This window comes from Hippocampus guttulatus, chromosome 1, assembly GCF_054856545.1.
Source record: "Hippocampus guttulatus isolate MCC_2025c chromosome 1, RoL_Hgut_1.0, whole genome shotgun sequence".
NCBI classification, from domain to species: Eukaryota; Metazoa; Chordata; class Actinopteri; order Syngnathiformes; family Syngnathidae; genus Hippocampus; species Hippocampus guttulatus.
In genome coordinates this window covers 27,162,376-27,176,229 of record NC_141261.1, presented here as the reverse complement: position 1 = coordinate 27,176,229, position 13,854 = coordinate 27,162,376, and the positions used below count along the sequence as shown (strand labels likewise).

The following is a 13,854-nucleotide window of genomic DNA, read 5'->3' as shown; positions in this document are numbered from 1 at the left end:
TGGTGAAGGAAAAAAGAACTGATTCTACTATTGCACTGTTAAAGTAAAAGGTACCCATTCTGAAATGTACTGAAGCTTCAAAGGAAAAATGAATGTTGACTGTCAATTGTACACAATAGGCTTAACATATTTCAGTAGAAAACAAAATAGAGTTGAACCTCGTTGCAGCGTACCTCGAGGGACACAACAACTCTGTTCGTTATAACGGTAGTTCGTCGTAACCATTTCCAATAAAATGGCAGCCAACTACAATGTATAACACAGTATGAACATTGATAGAAGTTAAAAACATGAACATGTAATGCAGTATGAACATGTCAATTACAAATACATGTATTCAAGAAGAAAACATGATTTTAGAAGACATGATACAAACAACTGTCGTGTTCCTACTCAATCTCTCAAAACATTCAGTCAGCAAATGTTACCCGCCATAGGCAACTGCCCGTACTGCCGATGTATGGGAGGCTCCCTTTCGAAAGGGAGAGACCATTTCAGCCTTCACAGACAGTGAGATTTGCTTCCGTTGACCAGACATGTTTCCAGACAATGTTCTCAGGACCGCGCCGTGCCTCCGCAAGTTACGGCAAGAAGGACAACGGTGTACCGAATCGATCAGTCACGTTGCTAAGCAACGGAGGGGAATCTCGCGCTGCACATTGTGTTCATAAGCAAGGTCGCGGCGGCAGTTAGCTTCTCGTGGTTCGTCGTAACAAAGGCCTTTTCAATATTTTCTGATCACTACAATGAAGTTTACGTTATGAAGGTGTTCGTCGTCAGCAAAATCGGCAAATGGAAAATGAATTATGTGAAATCGCGACTTTGAAATCTGAACATTGCAGGGGTGAAAACGTTGTAAATGGGGTACGTTGAAATGAGGTTTGACTGTATTTGTAATTTGTGACTTCACATCCATCCATTTTTTAAATCGCTTATCCTCACAAGGGTCACGGGCGTGCTGGAGCCTATCCCAGCTGTCTTCGGGCAGGAGGCGGGGCACACCCTGAACTAGTTGCCAGCCAATCGCAGGTCACACAGAGACACAACAATCATTCGCCCTCACAGTCACACCTAGGGACAATTTGGAGTACCCAATCAACCTGCCGTGTATGTTTTTGGAATGTGGGGCGGGGGGAACCGAAGTACCCGGAGAAAACCCACACAGCCATGAGGAGGAGGAAGTGTGAAGAGGCTGCAGGGAGAAGAGATAGCAAGGGTGGAGGACTTGAAGTTCTTTGGGTCAGCAGTTAAGAGCAATGGTGAGCATGATAAGGCGGTGAAGAAATGTATCCTGGTGCCTTTCAGGTTTGAATGGGTAAAGGAACGTGCCCGGTGTGTTATGTGATAGAAAAGTCTCTGCTAGGAGGAAGGGAAAAGTTTCAGGTATCAGACAGTAGTGAGGTCTGCCATGATGTACGGATTGGCGACAGTGGCACTGAAGAGAAAAGCAGAACAAGAGAGGCGGAAATGTAGATGTTGAGGTTTTCTTGCTCGAGGTTGAAAGAGATCAGAAATTAGCTCATCCGAGGGACAGATCAGTTTAGACGTTGAAGAGAGAAATTTACAGAGAGCAGATTTGGATGGTTTGGACACATCCAGGGGGCAGACAGTGAGTCAATTAGTAGAAGGGTTTTGAGGCTGGATCTGCCAGGAAAGAGTGCAAGAGGAAGACCAAAGAAGATCCTGAAAGATGTCATGAGGGCAGTTGTTATTAGAACAAACGATCCAGAAGATATAGACTTAGATGGAAAAGGATGTGGTGGCCGCTCACGGGACAAACCCAAAGAGGAAAAAAAAAGAAGAAGATCAAATGGAAGGGCCCATTTCTTGGATGGCTTGAATGTGAGCTCACAAACACCTCGAGCCACAGCTGCGTACGCTGCAACGCAGACTCACCAGTCGCTGTCGTCAAAATTCCTGGAGCTTCCTTGCACTTGACTCGCCTGTCCCAATTCCCATCCAAGGTCATTTTTCGAACAGACCTTTGGGAGGTGCAAGTCCATCTCAATTTTCCAAAGCAGCAACAGTTGATCTCCTACCTCGCTTGAGTTTCACATGCTGGTGTTGTATGGTGACCTAGCAAGTCTGAGAACTTGATAACCCGGCCAACGTCGGACTCGCCCAACAAGTAGATAAAGTTGACTTTTCGGGAACAGAAATGACATTATAAATCTGTCATGATGTGCCCATGATCGGGATTTGACTTGATTGAAGACCGGAGGGCTTTCATAAGCCTGGCACCGATACCCCAAACTTGTTTGTGATGAATTTCATCAAGGTCACATTTGGCCAGCCATAAATTTAAGGCACGACAACTAAAGACTCCCATATGATATAAATCAGCAGGGCTCCAAGTAATTGAAGCCTAAATGTGAGAGCGGACGTTTGAATTATTTCACTATCAGCTGAAACGAATATGAGAGGCAAAAATCTTTTGGTTCCATCTAATTGAATTATGCACGACACAGTCTGTCTTTTTTCTGGCTCATGCTTTTGTGGAGTGGGCGGGGCTGCCACTGCCACATCTCACGCAATCGATGGAGAAATGTTTCTCTTTTAATGTCTGTACTCGGTCAGCTTTAGATAAAAGCTTGAGCATGCCCGCTCAGTTTAGAACTCAAGCTACCGACCCTATTTTGATAACATTTTATATTGCTGGCGGGCAAGGATGCAAATAGGAACAGCGGCGCCTCCTCAGTTGAACAAAATCCGCTCCATTATGCTGGTTCAATTCCAAATTGTTGTCATTTCAAAACAAATTTCTCCCCCATGTCAAATCATGTGAATGTGTTTGTCCCTGGCTGGCGACCAGTCCAGGGCAAAGACCTCTTCAATCATTTTTTCCATTTCTTGAGGCAATGAATTGGTGTTGTTTTTGGGGGGGCTCTGATCATCACATTTAACTCGTTCACTCTGTGGTTAGTGAATCTGCAAGATTCGTGTTTTGAATTTAAAAACGGATTTTTTTTTTCCAGCCACAGTTGAGTGATGCAAAAATGTTTCTCGATGTGCATTGTGTGTATTGTTGATAGAGAGCGCGCCAAAATTCACTCTTGTTTCTATTTTGTCAGGTGTGATTGAGACAGATGTGAGGCCGTCAGCATTTGACATCTTAGACTTTGCACTTTTTGGTAAGCATATCATCAATGCGCGCGTGGCTCGTCAACTGAGCAGCATCTCAAAGTTGCCACCCGGCAAGACGTTGTTCTGCCCCTGAATGCATTTCCAGCGCCAGTTTGAGAAGCCTTATAGCCATCATACTGCTATCACACAGAGTACAAATGACCCAAACCATGTCATGCTACTCGAAAACTGATTTGCTCTTGACAAACCGATGTAGTGGTTGGCCTGTTACTACCACCATTGATCCAAAATATGAACTCCGAGAGCAGACGTTCATGCAAAGCCAGTGGAAAAAAATCTATCCAGAGGGACTGATCGGGGAATGAGCAGCAGATGGGAGACAAAAAATAAATAAATAAATAAACATCTTGCCAGGTGGTGCTCCAATGTCATTGGGCAAAAAAGACACAGTTACATGAGTTATAAGTCTAAACTGTCAAATGCTGATGGGGTCACGTCTGTCCGGATGATACCTGAAAAGAAAAAAAAAAGGAAGTATATCACAACTTTTGGGACAACCTGATTATTTGTTTTGCACATGAAAGCGTTAGCTTGTGTCACATCAGGAGCCTCGGTCCTTCCAGTCTACCGAGTGAGGCAAGGCCAAGGAGGGGGTTCGGTTTCACTCAGAGTAACACTGCACTCTCTTACGAGGAGTCGGAGCTCATCGTGACACAGCAGCCCTCCTTCTGACTGAACACTCCCAGTAATAGACGGGACAAAAATAGATGGTCAGCATATGAAATCGATAATGTCAATTACATGTGACAAAGGGGGCCGGCGGGCTGCCCTCGCTCGCTCACAGATTACACAAGTCATCAGCACTGGAATTCGCATCTCTGCAAGAGAAAGGCGTGCTCATGTTGCAGGCAACATTTTGAACAGGAGGAGAGATTCTAGGTTCAAGTGCATCACTAAAACACGGCCAAATTGAAGCAACGCCAATTTAAATGGAGTAAGGAAGGTCGTGCTCATTTGGGTCCTCTTCCATTTATGGATTTTTGCACCTCGTGCTTCATTTTGCATTTGAGTCAACGTACAGAAGGATGTAGGGGCCTCCAACTAAATGCAGCACAGACTCAGTGCCCTCGTTGACCTGATGGAACGTCACTTCTTAGTGCCATCTAGTGGACATTTAACGACACAGAAAACGCGGAGAGTTGATTTCCTTCAGTGACCCATACTCAGTGTTCATTCAGTGACAAATGTTTGTCTTTTTCTTTTAAAGAGGCCAACAGCACAATCCCTTTTCTTTCCACCAACCATACCTACCAATTTGTTTACTTAATTTAAAATAAAGTGACATCACAAATACCAAAATCCAACTCACGCATTTGCTTTTTATCAATGGTGGGCGGTGCATTTGTCACCTGCAATTTACCCAACTTAATTCATCTCCTAATACCAAAACTATCACGTCACATTTAGAAAAAACGGATCAACACCAGATGTACTATAGTCGATCAAATGCAAAATAACAACCCACAAATATGCCATGTACATCAACTGAAGCAGTTTACAATCCGTATTTTGCCGGGGAGGGGGGGGGGGGGGGGGGGGCAAAAAGAGAAACGTGAATTCAATACATTATACTCACAAGAGATGCCGCTTATTAAAAGTATTTATGTGTGCAGGTGTGTTTTGCTGTTCGAAATTGGCTTGCTCTCACCAATCCAAAAATAAAAAAATTGTGACGTGATGGGATTAAAAATGTGGTCTTTTGAGGCAAATTTGATTTTGATTGGATTAAGAAACAGTCAATGCTTTCCAATTTCAATTCAAATTCAAAGAGAAAAAAAATACCACTTGAATGTAGCTCCAAATTTTGTTGTCATTTGTGGGAGTGCTGTACTTCCTTGTCTTCAATAAGATGGTCCCATCTTGGCATAGTCTTTGTTTTTGTTCAAAAACTTTGAAAGCCTTGTCTTTTAATGCCGTGTGCCAAAGGATTGTTGGTGCATTTGTGAGCCTTCAAGTAAGTACAAAGAAGCTCTCCAAACACTTGTGCTTTCTTTTTTTGTTTTTGCATTTTTGCTTGCTTGTGGGCTTACTTTTCCCCATATCACGAGTCTGTGATGAGAGTTTTGACAGAGCTACAGGCAGATGCACCTGATTTTTAAAATAAAACTCTGACCTCTCACCATCATAAAAAAATTGAAGTGAGGGGGGAAAAAAATGGACGGAATGTGTATGCAAGTCCCTGCATAGTGAAAGCACGCTGAATGCCCGTGTTGCTTGCTGCAAGTCTGTTTCGTACATTCTTCATTGTGAGCCCACTTACAGGACTGTCAAATTAAAAACACAACAAAAAGAATTACACACCTTGCATATACAAATACAACACAACGTGACGTGAACCGATCTGCGGAGCGCTCGAATGGACTGAGCAGCTGGTCGGACGGGCCGCGTCGCGTTCCCCCCTTCCCATCCGTCCGCCCCCTCATTACATGTGATGTCTTGTGACTTGTTGTAACCGTCATACGTTTGTTTACGTGCTGGGGTCTTTTTTCTCCTAGACTTAAATTATCCTCAGAAGAGGATAGTTCGAGCATGTTTTATTTTTTTCCCCCTCTCCCTTCCTAGTGGTTTCCTTTCTGAACTAAGATCTCGGGGCGCTTCACACAGCGAGTACCGACAGGCCCTTTGCACTGTATCCCATGTTCGTCATTGTTTTTCATGTTTCTTGTGCAGAGCGTGCCTGTTAAGTGAAATTTCGTTGCGCGAATGTGTAATGACAATAAAGGCAATTCAATTCAACATACTTTGTTTTAGCGATATGGCCAACTTATCGCTAGCAGTCAATGGGAAACTATTGACGGGCGAGTATGAATTTTCATCAGAACTCACTGCAGGCATTTACCTCAATAACGAAGATTCACACACAAAGCATGTAGTACAGAATTGAGGTTTTAAATACAGGTCAGTGCTTCTGATCAAGTTTAAGCCAGCAGAGATGGTTGCTTGCTGGTGCTAATGCCCCCTTGTCAAATATTTTTGAAAGGGCCACTTTCTCGTCATTGACTGCTTTAAAACCCACCGAGCAATAATATGCCCATATCGAACAAATTTTGTCATGTATTTCTTTGATAGGCATTCCAATGTCTGTTTTGCCAGCAAGGGCTCCATCTTGTTGAAAAGGATTAGTATGCGTTTAAATGTTTTCCGTCTAGTGTGAAACATAAATCACTGGCCTTTATTTTTTCTCCCGTGCTCGCCGTCACTGTGGTTTCACTGTTGCATGTCAACAGATTGCACCTCATCCATCTGCTCCCTCTGACCAAGATCTACCATCTGTTAACGGCAAAGGTGGACGATTGCCTTCAATGTCTCCTGAAACCTCAGTCTCATTTAGCCTTTGTACTTGGTGAACGGCTCGTCAAAGCAGTCGCCCCATACAGTAGATGCTAATCATCAAAGGGGAACTCGGGGAAAAAATGTTCAATGTGCCCCCACTTGTCCAAACATGTCAACTCGTCTTCTGATCAATATTGCGTTTGTGGCCTAAGAACCAGATGAATCCATAACTTTTCATCATTCTCACAGTGCTGCCATTTTCTCCTATCTACTGAAAGTGTCGTCAAAGTGCCCTCGGGCTCGCATTATGAACACCCATTTCTGGGTTTGGTCACGTGAAGTGGCTTAAGAACAATAGTGCTTCTTTGTACCATGGCTGTCATTTGAAGATGGCTGATCTTCACCCAGTCTTTCTGCCAAGTCATGCAATCTGAGTGGGGACGGTTCAGATGTAAATGAAGCACAATGATCCGCAGAGGTGGACATTCCGTCAGTACCGATCAAAGTTTTCGCTGGCCATCGCTGACGGACTCCCGTTTTGCTGGTGAACGACAAACGACAGAAACTTTGAAACACTTTGAAACTAATCATTACTAACCCCAGTGGTGGGCATTCAGTACCAATGCAAGGTCTGTCAGGGACGGACTTCCATTTCGATGATAACTGATGGAAACACGCGCCGCGTATCTTGGGTGTGTTTGTTCGCGGGGTGACTACTCCGTGGTTGCTTCAAGCAGAGGAGAGGCTCCCCATCCTGAAACATTAAAAGAAAAATTCAAATCCACTAGTCAATGTGGTGACCTGTGGTTTTGTTGTTTGCTAAATTTTGGGTACCATTCTCCAAGGCTGCTCCTTTTTTAGGTTGTCCCGGCCAGTTATGGAGGTTGGCTATATTGTCTACCTTTTGGTCCCGCAGGCCGCAATGACATCATGCCACATTGTTTTTATTTCACTAATTACCACACTTTGTGCGTGTGTGTGTGTGTGTGTGTGTTTTATTTTATTACAACTTTATTTGGCAGGATGTTTGCTTGTGCGGCGTCTGGGTGTGACCGAGTACGTGCATTCTTGACGCCAATTGGCTGTGACTGCCACGGCGTCACCAAATGTTCACTTCACGGACTGATGGACTGGGCTGAAATAATGAGAGATGATTAATGACAGACTGACCCCTGATGGAGGACAAATGACGGACCGGTGAAATTTACTGACACGTCCGTTACTGCTGTTATCTTTGTAAAATAAATACATAAATAAATAAATACAATTCTGATGGTCCTAAAATAACAGTGAAGAACTGTAAATTAGCAGTGACAGAAGGCTGGTTAAAATGACAATGATGGAGTGATGGCTGACGGACTTGGTGGGCTTGAAATAATGACAGATTGACAATGAGTTACGGGTGGGCCGGCCGCTGGCGAATGACGAATGACGGACTTTATTCTCAAAATTCCTGGAAAAAATACAACTATTGTTTTCTAAAATGGCTCAAGTACACATTTTGGAAGTGATAGATGTTTTTTCAGTGGCTTCGAGGTCTAAACAATTCTGTTCCTTCCATTCTCTGAGGGGAACATTTTCCTGACAGCACAGAGCAGGAGCCTTTCAGGGAGTCTGGCAGCATTAAAGTTACATTGGTGCTTTTAGCTAGCGGCCTCGAGAGAGCATTCCGCTTTTCTTGATGTGCAAATAGACAACAACATGCATGTGAGGCTCATGTGTCTCTCTGAAGCTGTGGTGTCATAACAGCACACTCATCGTTTAATCGGACAAAGCTCCCCAGATGACATATATGACACTATCAAGGTGACGAAATCGGAACTGCACCAATGTTAATCTTTAGTAACCGTTTACACGGCCCTTTTATATGTGCAATAGATATTAAAGTTCAACTAAATCTACTTAAACTCCGGTCCAACTAGTCCAAATGATGATTTCTGGCAAATGTATTATGTGCGGGCGCACAAGGTGCCACAAAATGCATTTAGGGGGTGCACAGGATTCTAGCACGGACCGCCATTGCTAATCATTTGTTTTGCCAACACACAGGCGAATGACTGGTCACGGTGTGGAGTAGTCGTTCAAAAGCCACCCCAGACAGTAACAACAAAAATCTTATTGTGACCACCCTCAGGGGTAGATGTGGACGGTAACTCGGGCTGCACAATTAATTGAATATTTATCATGATCACTATTTTTGCCACCACGAATAAATCAACCGGATAGATGGCAATAGTCCCATATAACATTCAGGCTCTTCTGCATATCGAATCAAGCACTTTTTCAACCAGGAGTCAGCCAACCACCAGGGGGCAAAGACATGGCTGTGGCCTCCTTAAGATGCCTAAATAACAAGTGAGAGCACCCCAAAGAGAGAGCCTAAAGTCACTTGGTAGACTGATATGAACAGGCATGTCAAAAGAGCAGAGCACAGCAAAAAATGGAGATGGGGAGCATCACGGTGAGGAGCGAGCTGCTTCAAAAAAGAATCAACATCTGTTGTCTGGACATTGTTTCAGATTAAAGTGGCGTTAAACAAATTAATAGCATATTTATTTAGTTAGCCCAGGGTGCATTTTAAATTCTTGGGTGTATGTCATTTTTTTCATCATTTAGCATCCATTCTTATTTCAAGTTGTACTATACATTGAAAAACGGTATACTGTAAAAATAAAAATAATAATAATAAAAATACCGATTTTAAATCACGTACATGATGAATAATTGCGATTAATAATCATTTTCATTATTGATCAAAATAATCATGAATACAATGTATTCCAAAAGCATCGACTAAAATTGAGATCAACGTGACCTCTAGCTTGTATTGTGAACGTCACGGCTCACCTCTTTTGTTGGTTTGGTCACGTGACGTTCACAATGCAAACCCTAGGGCACTTTGTCACACACAGATGTGCCTCCACGTGCCCACTTCACCAGGCCAACTTTACGTAATACGCAAGTGGCAATCGTCTTGCAGTTCCTTATAAACATACTTTGTGCGTGTCAGTGTCCACTGGCAAATCAACTGTGTTCATTCCCACACCGGCGCAAATGCCCATCTTTAACTGCGCTCATCTACAAAAATACCAAATAAACAAAAATCCACCCCATTGCACAGTTAGTCTACACTTACGCTATGAACGAAAATAGGGCTCTGTCTCTCAACATTTCCGTACGAAATCGTTCTCCGTGTTTGTACACGGTTTCAGCACTTATATTCAATAATGTTTCATATATTTATCTTACAATGTAATCTGTCTTTCAGACAGTTCAGATACTTTGCCCCAAAAATCCGCGAATATGCCACTGGTGAATAGGCAGGTATGAGCTGGGTGTGTGGCCACAGCAGCCAGCTCATCCGTTCGCTTCCCCTCCCCCTCCCCTCCTGGTCTCTCCGATCTCCGAATAGAACCGAGTGATTCCGCAAATGTCCGAGCCGCGTCTGAGCGAGCAGCCATAATTGGGATTATTCAGGAATAATTCGCCCAATCTAGCTGCTTTTTCCTCTTCCTCTTCTTCTTCTCCTACACCCCCCCCCCCCGACCAATGTTTTTTATTTGTTTGTTTTTTTTGCCCCCACCGGCAAGCTTCGTCATTTCGACATCGCCGGCGCTGTGAATCTGGTTGCTTTTGACGGTGTCATGGAGGATTTTCTTTTTTATTCCAATCGGACTCTTCCCTCGCAGCCGTCCACCTTCGCTGGACAGCAAGACAAAGGCTGCATTTGAACTGTTGCGAGGAAACCCATCGTTCTTTTTTTCCCCCTTCATCCCCCACTGAAAGATGGAGAAAGAGATTTATGGAGGCGCTCGAATGTGTGGACTGATTGTTAAAGTGCCAGTCGCCGAAATCCACGTCGAGACCATTCCGAGGGGCCCCGCGGCCGTTTTCCGCCTTCTGTGGGTGGCTTTTTTATCCTAAGCATTGAAAATCTGACATCATTTGGACAAATGAACGCAACAAGATCTTTTTTTTCCCCCTCCCGGTTCGTCCTCTGGAGAGCCACCTTCGACGTGATGCAGCACGGACTCTGTTTACACGACTGATGCTCAAAACCAAACGCGTGGATATACTGTATGTCTGGTTTTTATTTTTATTTTTGGGTTTGTTTTTGTTCTTTGCCATCGCGTTAAATGAGGGCTCAGCATCTTCATCATCTTCGGCTTGTCTGATCAGATGCTCAGTCTTCCGTTGGGTGGAGTGGAGTGTCTCGTGTTGATCATATGTTCCCCGATTGTCCCTTTGGATGGATTTATGCATAACAGGTGTTGTGCACAACACGATCATGAGGCTTCATTGTGTGCTCTTCTTTTTCTCTCCGTACAAGCGACGGTGAGACAAAGCGACGGCTTGTTTTTTTTTCTCCAGGTTTTTTTTTGTTTGTTTTTCAAAAGGAAGTAATGAAAGGTAGGTTGGAATTGATTGATTCCGCGCGCGCGCACACACACACACACACACACGCACACACACACAGAGGGGACTGTGACACCTGTTTGTGTGTTTTCGAGCCCATCCACAGGGCCTGGGCAGGCCTTCCGCTCCTGTAATATATTAGTCAAGGTGGGCTGTTTGTGTGATCAACATGAGTTTACTGCTTGTGTGCGTGGCCTAAATTGACAAGGAAGGCCCACCATGGCCCTCAGGACATTTGATGAAAATGTCTCCCCGCTGTGATGATTCCACTCAATGTGCACATTTACGTGTGGTGCAGGAAGGGGTGCGGTGGTGGTGGTGGGGGGTGTCCTCCACTGACACACAAAGCATACAGTTTGGTTTGTTGGACATGCCCAGTCTCTTCTAGACCAACCCCACCCCCCCCCCCCCCGACCCCCATCACACACACACCCGTGCATTCACTCAAACACCCACACTTGTATGCGAGCTGTTGTATCTTAGCAACGGGATAGGTAATTACTGAGAGAGCCGAGGAGCTGGCATGCTGTCGAGCCGCTGATCTGATCCCAGCCTTAAGAGGAACGGGGAAGATTTCCATGGCGGTCCGTCTCTTGCCGAGGGAGGAGGAAGGGGCTGGGGGGGATGGGGAAGGAGCGCAGGCAGCCCTTCATGAAAATGTGCATCTGCGTGTTCACAGGTGGCGATCTTGTGGACAAACGAGGCGGGATGACGTGTAGAAAAGGCCGCTCCTTGTAAAGCAGACGACGGCTGGAAGAGGATCAGTGGAGCTTATAGGCAGGCAGGCAGGAAGGCACGCCCGTGCGCAGGCAGGAGGCCCACAGAATGGCCAACCAGAGCTTCGCCATGGACGGGCCCGGCCGCTTGCTGGCCGGGCTGGCCTCGCAAAGTGGCCTGGCCCGAGGCGGGAGCAGCAGCGCAGGCGGCGGCGGCGGCGCCGGAGGAGGAGCACTGTCGGCCGCAGACGTGTCGGCGTACTTCAAGCTGGTCTTCTTGGGCTTGATCATCTGCATCAGTCTGGCGGGCAACCTCTTGGTGTCTCTGCTGGTCCTCCGAGACCGGACGCTTCACAAGGCGCCGTACTTCTTCTTGCTGGATCTGTGCCTGGCCGACGCAGTGCGCTCGGCCGCCTGCTTCCCCTTCGTGCTGGTGTCGGTGCACAACAGCTCGGCGTGGACTTACAGCGCCTTGAGCTGCAAAGTGGTGGCGTTCATGGCCGTGCTCTTTTGTTTCCACGCTGCCTTCATGCTCTTCTGCGTGGCCGTCACCCGCTACCTTGCCATCGCCCACCATAGGTTCTACGCCAAGCGCATGACGATCTGGACCTGCGCCGCCATCATTTGCATGGTGTGGACCTTGGCGGTGGCCATGGCCTTCCCGCCCGTCTTCGACGTGGGCACCTACAAGTTCATCCGGGACGAGGATCAATGCATTTTTGAACACCGCTACCTGAAGACCAACGACACCCTGGGCTTCATGCTCATGCTGGCCGTGGTGGTCTTGGCCACGCACGGCTTCTACGCCAAATTGCTGCTGTTCGAGTACAGGCACCGCAAGATGAAGCCGGTCCAGCTGGTGCCAGCCATCAGCCAGAACTGGACCTTTCACGGTCCCGGCGCCACCGGTCAAGCGGCGGCGAACTGGATCGCGGGCTTTGGCCGGGGCCCCATGCCGCCCACTCTGCTGGGAATCAGGCAAAATCTCCACAATCAACACCGGCGGCTGCTGGGGATGGACGAGGTGAGGTCTGAGAGGAGGCTCGGTCGCATGTTCTACACCATCACCTTGCTCTTCCTGGTGCTTTGGGCTCCCTACATTGTCGCGTGCTTCTGGAGGGTGTTCGTCAAGTCGTGCAGCATCCCTCACAAGTACCTCTCCGTCACCGTGTGGATGAGCTTCGCCCAGGCCGGAGTCAACCCCATCTTCTGTCTGCTGCTCAACGAAGATCTGAGAAAAGTGCTGCGGGCCCATCTGCCCACCTACTGGAGGACTAAACAACACCTGCCCCAGGATGAGGCCTACTGCATCATGTGAGAGGAGGCTTGAGAGGGACCCTCGCCTGGAGAGCCAACCAGTGCGGGCGCAGTGCCATTTCAAAAAAGAATGTCGGTATTTATGCCAGAGGTTTTTGGATGAGCGCGAGAAACCAGCTCACCCACACTCGAATGGTTTGTATTCCTCGTGATGGATTCATAGGTAAACTCGGCCCGGAAAAGTGAGACGGGTGCCATTTCTTTTAAGATCATGTTGCCTTATATCAGAGCGACACACATCAGCGTCTGTGCCGCTCGAGGCACAAAACTGAGCATTAGAATGACACGATAAAATGTTATGATCGGAAAGTTACAGACTTGAAAGGCATCAGAAAGAAGTGGACGAGTTTGAAGGATGGAGCGACCACCCGGGACTCCGTTTCGTGCTCATCGAAGGAGACTATTTGATATTGAAGAGACCCTTTTCATAGCGGTGAAGAACCCGAACATGCTCGAATTATTTGGACTTCATTTAGGGTACGTTACGTTTCTTTATATCATCGGGGGGGGGGGGGGGGCCTGTTTTTCTTTATTTGTAAACAAGACATGTTAAGCAGATGAGCCTATTTTGAAATATGACTTGATTTCATATAGTATAGACTGCACAGGAACGCGAATTCCTGCTTGTGTGTGTTTTTTATATCGCATTTGTGCGTAGGTGTGTGAGGGTCAGCCTGCTCTGTTGCTATGTTGGTACTCTCCCTGTGTCATACTTTGGACCGGTACACACATAAAGATTTGTTTTTTTACTCTTGAGAGATTGTTTGTGACAGAAACATAGCAACAACCAGGAAACAAAAGACACACAATGGAAATGCACACATGAAGGGGGGGGGGGGGGGATGATGGTGGTCTTGGGCCTATTTTTCATGGAAAAAAAAACAATGAACTTAGAAAAAAAGAAAAGACTGTGGAAATCAGCTGTCGTGTCATGAAACACAAATAAGACAAGTTGTTCTTTTACTTAGGCAAACGTCCTTGTTGCTTT

At 46.1% G+C, this 13,854-nt stretch overlaps 1 protein-coding gene across 2 annotated transcripts; it reads left to right on the top strand.

Annotated features, from left to right (window-relative positions):
- The first annotated feature begins 9,849 nt into the window (after positions 1-9,849).
- On the top strand, positions 9,850-13,371 carry gpr173 (G protein-coupled receptor 173). Of its 2 annotated transcripts, none has more exons than XM_086123823.1 (2): positions 9,850-10,494; positions 11,513-13,371. In XM_086123823.1, exon 2 carries the CDS (start codon positions 11,659-11,661, stop codon positions 12,865-12,867), a length of 1,209 nt encoding a protein of 402 aa, XP_085979949.1. In that variant the 5' UTR covers positions 9,850-10,494; positions 11,513-11,658; the 3' UTR covers positions 12,868-13,371. The 2 variants fall into 2 exon arrangements, with proteins under 2 accessions (XP_085979949.1, XP_085979941.1); XM_086123815.1 differs by having other exon boundaries at positions 9,850-10,827.
- The last annotated feature ends 483 nt before the right edge of the window (positions 13,372-13,854 follow it).

What these genes read in the sequence shown, in the direction of transcription:
- gpr173 (XM_086123823.1), top strand. Translation starts at nt 11,659, where the DNA reads ATGGCCAACCAGAGCTTCGCCATGGACGGGCCCGGCCGCTTGCTGGCC.